This window comes from Entelurus aequoreus, linkage group LG19 (assembly GCF_033978785.1).
Source record: "Entelurus aequoreus isolate RoL-2023_Sb linkage group LG19, RoL_Eaeq_v1.1, whole genome shotgun sequence".
Taxonomy (NCBI): domain Eukaryota; kingdom Metazoa; phylum Chordata; class Actinopteri; order Syngnathiformes; family Syngnathidae; genus Entelurus; species Entelurus aequoreus.
The window spans coordinates 22,738,658-22,746,829 of NC_084749.1; the positions used below are offsets into that span (position 1 = coordinate 22,738,658).

Genomic DNA, 8,172 nt, shown 5'->3' on the forward strand with positions numbered 1-8,172 from the left:
TAGTACAATAAAATCTGTGCAACGATAAATAAGCATAGGTTTGTGTTTGTTAAGAACAGCCAAAGTGCCTAGGCTTAAAAGGGAGGATTGCTGCTCAGATATGGTGAAGAATACCTGAGACTCTTTTAGCTTCTTGTCATAGTCTGCTTCTAGTTTGACCAAAGGACCAAATATGTTTTGGTACTGGTAGGCATCCTCATAGCGCAGCAACACATGCTGGGGCTCCTCATCTACACCAGGCTTCTCCAAGTCCTCCAAAGTGGCAGTGGGGTTATCCTGGCGCAAAGACCAAAGACAGCATCCATCAACAGAGGGCACAGAACTGGCTGACACTTTTGAGCCTTCCAACTGATTGGCACCACTCTAAAGAGGAACTTTGGGTGATTGCTTTAAGATGGGTTTGTTGCCTACCTTCCAGAGTTCCTCCAACTTGTTGATCTGCTGGGCAGTGATCTGACGAGCACGCAGCTGCTCCTGCTCTGAGGGGATCTTCACCAGCCATGAGAGAAAGCAGCGGTCTTGGATGAGTGGCTGCCATTGGGAGCTATCCCAGTTGATGTCCTTCAGGCTACTCTGGCTGGCACAAGGTTGCCTGTAATGAAATTGAGGGTGATGCAGGAAGATATTAATATAATATTTATTTTTTGATATCCTCTGGGAAGGAGTTTCAACGAGTTGGGGCAGCAGTGGTGACGGCTACTCAAACATTACTAGTACAGGATGAGTGAGTAATCTCAGCATCAAGGTACATAAACAAGTGCGGGCTCAGGTGGTAAGAATAAACATGTTTCTGGTCAGAAATGTGGATGAATAACTTTTTGAAGATCATGTGTTGGTCACTTACCGACAGAGAAGTACCACCACAGAATCCGCCTTGGCTGGGATGAAACCCAGGAGGAAGACATTGCGACATCCACAGTTGTAACACTCCAGCACCGTCTCACCCAAGGGTCCGTCCTTGTGAAGTGTCACCTCTTTGCATTTGGCTCGCACCAAATGGTTTACAATATGGCTAAAAGATATGGGTTACAGAGGGTTACAAATTGGTTATTTCCTGTTTTTGTTATCTATGATCATACAGTTGAACCTTTACATTTGAACGCCATGCAGGTGGTATATTTTGGAAACTGTCCAAAAATGTGGGTGAAGTATGAGGTCAAATCCTCACAATGTGTGAGACTTCAGCTGAGTGAGGGCTCCTCTAATGCTGACAACATTGGCACTTATTTATTAATTTTGAACATGAAAATTATGTTTACAGGTGAAATTCCCCCCAAAATAGACACAGTAGTGATTTTACACATTTTGGAACATCCACTTTTAGCTCCAGAATGGGGGCGGGTCTACATCAGCCTGCTGATGTCATCTACAGAAGACTGGAGGCAATTTCATTGTGTGTACGTATGTACTTTTTAAATAGTTTTTTAAAAATTATTTTCAAAATGTGCCGGTATGTGAAAATAAAACACTGTACTTTAATCAAGCAATTATTTGGTCTACCACTAGAGTGTTGGCTTTTTTACAACGCCACCACAAAAGTGTACTGGCGATGGCAGAGAGGAAAAGTGGGATGAGGACAGGGATGAACTCACTACAACAATGGGAGGCGATGCACACATCTGTCCTGGCTATGCAGTACAATATGGCCAAAGTCACCATTAGGTATTCAGGTGAAGAGACAAACTTTCCAGGTACATGCAGTAATCCTGAGTACAAGTTGCTTTTAAGTTTTAATAAAAAGCTGTCAAACTGTTAAAAAAAATTGGATGCACTGACTTCTTTTAGCAAGCCTAGCACTACTTCATTAAAAAATACATCACCTCAAACAGTGAGTAGTTTTATCATACATGTATTGCTTTATTTTTAGGCTTATAAAAGCAACAGACCTAAAATAATACCTGCACAAATAAGAGAAGCCTCATGAGTTACTTCCTAAAGCAGTGGTTCTCAAACGTTTTTCCCACCAAGAACCACCACAGAAAAAACTTGGTTCTCCAAGTATGACCATATCAACCAACATTAAAATACAGTAACGTATTAGGACTAAGTATTAATTAAAAACAAGGCAGAGGTTTATTCTAACAAGTACATTTAATATTCTTGGTCACAACATTACACAGTGTGAACAGTAACACTGTGTTTGAACATGTGAAAATAAAACACTGTACTTTAATCAAACGATTCTTTGGTCTACCACTCGATGGAGCCCGCGTACCACTAGTGCAGAGGTCTGCAACCTCTACTATCAAGAGACATTTTGCCGCCTCTTCCACTAAAGAATAATAGTATAGAGTCGCAAAAAGTAACACCGCTTATAAACTTTTCACCTTTTTTATTTTACAGAAAAAGCAATCTGTCTACGTAAAATTACTCTATTTTTCCATTTCTTTTTTGGCAAGTATTCATGGTTACCTTACACAAGGGGGTTGCACACTTGAGTAGCTGAACTGAACACACAGGCTTCCAGTCTTTTTTACTTGCCTTCCTTGCACTTCAGGAATCAGCCTGTGCGCTTCACAGCCTCACAGACAGTCGGTAATTATATAACTCTTTGTAAAATGCAAACTTTTCTCACTCCGGGGTTAAAAAAATCTGAGGGGAACAACAACAAGAAGGTAGCCCTGGAGCCGCGGGTTGAGACTACTGCAATAGTGGTTTGAGAATCACTGTCCTTAAGTAAAATAGTTTTGTAGTTTCAACATTCGCAGCAGATTAAGTTCGCCATTTAAAGGGGAACTGCACTTTTTTGTAATTTTGCCTATCACTCACAATCCCTATGGAAAACAAGAACAATTCGTAATATACGGCAAGTATGGGGTGGCTAACAATGCAGCTAATGGGAGTAATCCACTATGCCCATAAAGCCCTTCAAAAACCACGCAAAAACCGTAGTTTTCGAACTATACGGCACACTGCCGCTGTGTGGTTCTAGTTTCATATAAAAGGCGCATTGATTATAAGGCGCATTGACAGGCTCATATTATGATTTTTTTCCATACATTACAAAACACTTCCTTGTGGTCTACATAACGTGTAATGGTGTTTTTTGGTCAAAATGTTGCATAGATTAGGTTTTACAAACCATTGTCAAGCCATTTTCTGACCAAATCTTCAAGGTGTGCTGTTTTGGGAATGGCTTATTTATGTGGCTTCACTTCAACAGTGTCTACTCCCCGACATCTTTGTTTTACCGGTAGCTTTTAGCGCTTCCATGGCGAGTCTACTGACAGATATGTTAGAACTGTACGCTACTTTATACAACAATACCCATATGTTGAAGCACAGTACGTCTGACTACGGTAGCCGTAACGTGCCGACAATCCATCAAGCCGTGCAGCTTTGTACCTTACCAAAGTCGTACTAAAACATTTTGACAGATTATTACACTTATTACACCATGTACCATATAAAATTTGCTTTGAAATAGGTAAGCACAACCAGAATTCATCTGTACATTAGGAGCACCGGGTTATAAGTCGCACCGTTGATTTTTGAGAAAATTAAAGGAATTTAAGTGCGCCTTATAGTCTGAAAAATATTGTACTCCATTTAGATTTCATAACCAGCATATTAACCAAATATTAGCGCTATTATTATAAGCGCTAACACAGAGGAACTACTTTTAGCGGCGCAGTGATCACAGAAAGGACACTATCTTATGCAGATATAGACATAGTGAGCTGCTGCATCGCCTCCGAGTTAGTAAAAGCTAATTATAGATGATAAATCATGCCTCTTACCTGAATAGTAGAAGGTTGTGGCCTTAAACTGAGAAGTTGGTTAACTTTGACATTCAACTTAAGACACGGGGATGGCAAGAAAAACACGAAAATACGCTTTTTAGTAGTAGTTTTTTCAAATACCCAGTGAGGACTGTGAAAATGATTTCAACTACATGGGAAGATACAAACATCCCATCAGTCGGGATTCCACTGAGAGCAGACATTGTACAGTAAGTGATTGTTTTATTATGTTTGTATGTCTTGTTTAGCACTTAGCAATACTGCTAAAAGCTGGATTGGCATATCACACAGATTCTAAAATTTGTATTCAGGCTCAAAAAATTAAAATTCTGTATTTTGCCCAAAGTAGTTGTCATTAGTGAATTATATTTATATAGCGCTTTTCTCTAGTGACTCAAATCGCTTTACATAGTGAAACCCAATATCTAAGTTACATTTAAACCAGTGTGGGTGGCACTGGGAGCAGGTGGGTAAAGTGTCTTGCCCAAGGACACAACGGCAGTGACTAGGATGGCGGAAGCGGGGATCGAACCTGGAACCCTCAAGTTGCTGGCACGGTCGCTCTACCAACCGAGCTATACAGCCCCATTCATTAACTCTCATGAAGTCTGCCATGATTCTGAATTTTTGTTGAAGGAAATAGCAAATATTATGATACATCTGTTAAACAAATATGCTAATATTACATGTGTTCTTGTCTCACATAAGGATTTGGTTTGACAGGGAAACTTTTCCAGAAAAAGTGCAGTTCGGCATTTAAAGTTCCGCTGTAGATTGTGCTTGCATACGATACGAATATAGAATGCCTACACACCTGCCAGACGTGTTCCCACGGCCGTTACAGAACCACTTCTTGCTGGTATTGCAGTACACCACACAGGCCGGATCATGAATACCACAGTAGCTGAAAAGGAGAAGTGTTTCATGACATTTGCATTTCTGAGCATGTAGTCCGTGCTCTCTTAAAGGGGAACCAACTGGTTGTCCTGATATGATTGGACACAGTATCAAAGATTACTAAATGTGGTATCAAACAGACTACTTAGTTAAGAAATCATTCTTAAAATATCAGTGTACAGCTCCACTAATGGACATTGGAGTGTTACTTTCAAAGGCAAAATTAAAGTATTGCTAGAAACATAATTTTATATGGGACTTTATTGTATTATATGTATAGTACATGTTCCAAAAAGAAAAAAGCATAAAACACAGTATATTTAAATAAACTAAATGTAAAAAAGGGAATAACTATTCAATCTAAGATCATTAAATGAAATCTAGTTTGGTTACGCCATCATGAGCGCAACACAAGGTTGTAAAAGTTTCGACTACAATTCTAAATAAGATGTCAAAAGCAAACTGAAATCAAATACACACAGCTTAAAGATTGATCAATACCTATTTAAATTTAGTAATACATAAATATGATTTATCAAAATATAAAAGAAATATACCTGAACAGAACGCTCATGATGGTTACACCAAACAGTGACGCTATTATGAATCGCGTTTTTCCAAGTTTTTGGGGCATTTTTATGTTATTTCCAAGCATCTCCTTTTTTTATTATCGTTGATTTTAAATGGTCAAACTAATGCATATTATATATACACATGCCCTAGTAAACAAAAAAAAAGTCATATTTATTTTGATTGTTACATTTTGAAGTACATTTGTGCAGGTGGGTGCGAACGTACCCATTACCAGAGCTGTACACATCAGGAACCCAGGGACTCAATAGTTGCACTCAGACCAACTAAAACTACTTAGTAGGGGTGTGGGGAAAAATCGATTCGAATTCGAATCGCGATTCTCACGTTGTGCGATTCAGAATCGATTCTCATTTTTAAAAAATCGATTTTTTAAGATTAATTTATACTTTTTTTTTAAATTAATCAATCCAACAAAATAATACACAGCAATACCATAACAATGCAATTTAATTCCAAAACCAAACCCGACTCAGCAACACTCAGAACTGCAATAAACAGAGCAATTGAGAGGAGACACAAACACGACACAGAACAAATCAAAAGTAGTGAAACAAAAATTAATATTCTCAACAACAGTATCAATATTAGTAACAAATTCAACATAGCAGTGATTAAAAATCCTTCATTGACATTATCATTACACATTTATAAATTTTTTCAAAAAAGAACAATATGTCACAGTAGCTTACACTTGCATCGCATCTCATAAGCTTGACAACACACTGTGTCCAATATTTTCACAAAGATAAAATAAGTCATATTTTTGGTTCATTTAATAGTTAAAACAAATTTACATTATTGCCACCAGTTGATAAAACATTGTCCTTTACAATTATAAAAGCTTTTTACAAAAATCGACTACTCTGCTTGCATGTCAGCGACTGGGTTAGATCCTGCTGAAATTCTATGTATTGAATGAATAGAGAATCCTTTTGAGTCGGAAAAAAATCGTTTTTGAATCGAGAATCGTGTTGAATTGAAAAAAAAACGATTTTGAATCGAATCGTGACCCCAAGAATCAATATTGAATTGAATCGTGGGACACCCAAAGATTCACAGCCCTACTAATTAGCAAAAATGTACCCTACCATTACACAAGTTTCACATGTGGGACACAATATTACTCAAAACAATCCGAATTAAATCTAGACTTTGTGTATTTGTGCTGAGTACTATTCAACATTCCAGGAAGTTACTGGAGTTGTTCAGTGGCCCCACCTTTAATCGCAATGTATTATATAGTACAGGGCATAGTGGAGACATAAACGTTTATAATAGTTGGGGGGAAAAAACTTGACTATACCGAAATCGAACCGTGCTCTAATCAATATCATACCACAACTATTGACAATGTTGTTTAGATGTAAAGATATGATCTACAGAGAGCTGTTTGTCAGAGCAATGGGAGCTGTCAGTGTACCTGCAAGCATGCACCGGCAGGTCCTTCGTGTAATAGGCGTCTTCTTCGTCCTCCTCGAAATTCAGCTCTGCCAACAGCTGACTGGCTTTAGCCACAGAATCATCCACGCCGCCGTTGTGGAGCCCCTCATCGGGTCCGTTCACCTGCGACACCACTCAAGCGTTAATAGCGCCAACATGTTATGCTAACCGCGAGAAGCTAATGTTAGCGCCGAGAAAACACATCGCGTTGAAGGCGTGCTAACTAACTTTTCTTAAGGTTGTCACGTTACTTTTTGCTTTTGATAATAAGGTTACGAGTAGACGTATTCCACTGAATGGGTAGTTTTGAACAGACAAATATGCACACGGATGCGTTGGGGTTTGTTTGAAAGGTGTGTTAGCATCGAGCTAACTAGCCAAGTTAGCTAGTCCAATAATAGCGGGTTAGCATAGCATAGCATAAACCGCGCAGTGTTGTTCCCGCCGCCGCGCACCTGTATGTCCAACTGGCTCTGGGTCTGGCCCTGGGTCTGCGTCTGGCTCGGGAGGGTAAAGTCGGTGAAGTCGTATTCGGAGCCCTGGGTGTCCGCTCCGAGCAACTCCGCTTCCTCGGTGTCCAAGAAGGTGAGGGTCTGGGAGCTTGGCCCGTACGCCTCCACACTCATCTCGACTCAACTTTCGTTCTTACAGAAATGTTTTTTTTCTCTCCCAGGCGTTCGTCCAAAAGGTGATTTAAAAAAATCCACACTGTATCTCGCTATCTGGACGCCGACCTGGAAAGTAGGACCATAAAGCCCAGGGTGAAATGGTACCGAACAGAAGAACCTCGATGGCTTCAGTAGGTCCAATAGCGACGAATCGTTCTGCGCCGCTCGACTTGTGACGTCACGCCACGGTGTGGCGCAGAGAGAGGCTATCGCATGAAGAGCTCTCACTCGGGCTCTATTTCTGGATATCGACATAGAAACGCAAAAGCGTGGCGAAAAAAACATCAATGTGATGCAGCATCTCTGTGGTTACATCACAACAGGTCTCGTCCAACGTGCTTCAACTTTTTGTATTCTATTACTTTTTTTTATTTTACTTGTGTAGGCGTTAATCCGGAAATATGTAATCATGTTCATAATTTCCGGAATATTGTAAATCCTTTATAATGTACTTGCTAGCAATACACATATTTTTTTAAATATACAGTAAAGTGTATATATAAAATATATATATATACACAAGTGTACAGTACATTTAATCGAATAATCTATTCAATTGTATGTATATTATATCAATAGTATATTAATATATATATATATAATTATATTTTAACATAATCTATAATATGTATATATGTACATTATACATTATATATGTATATGTGTTAAATATGCAATAATCTATGTATTTGTGAAATAACAATATTATCAGACAATATATATACATATGTATATGTGTGTGCGTATATATATATATATATATATATATATATATATATATATATATATATATATATATATATATATATATATATATATATATATATATA

The 8,172-nt window shown here is 38.5% G+C and overlaps 1 protein-coding gene across 2 annotated transcripts in view; it reads right to left on the reverse strand.

The window, feature by feature from the left end:
- Positions 1-7,566, reverse strand: part of LOC133635199 (regulator of nonsense transcripts 1) — a 29,966-nt gene extending 22,400 nt beyond the window's left edge. Inside the window, exons 1-6 of one of the 2 annotated variants that reach the window (XM_062028096.1) lie at positions 7,130-7,566; positions 6,655-6,797; positions 4,558-4,647; positions 845-1,012; positions 412-592; positions 115-276 (exon numbers count right to left, since the gene is read on the reverse strand). In XM_062028096.1, coding sequence (XP_061884080.1) covers positions 115-276; positions 412-592; positions 845-1,012; positions 4,558-4,647; positions 6,655-6,797; positions 7,130-7,300 — 915 coding nt within the window. In that variant the 5' untranslated portion in view covers positions 7,301-7,566. The remainder of the gene's footprint in view (positions 1-114; positions 277-411; positions 593-844; positions 1,013-4,557; positions 4,648-6,654; positions 6,798-7,129) is intronic. The other variant, XM_062028097.1, reaches the window with a different exon arrangement.
- Positions 7,567-8,172: the final 606 nt, after the last annotated feature.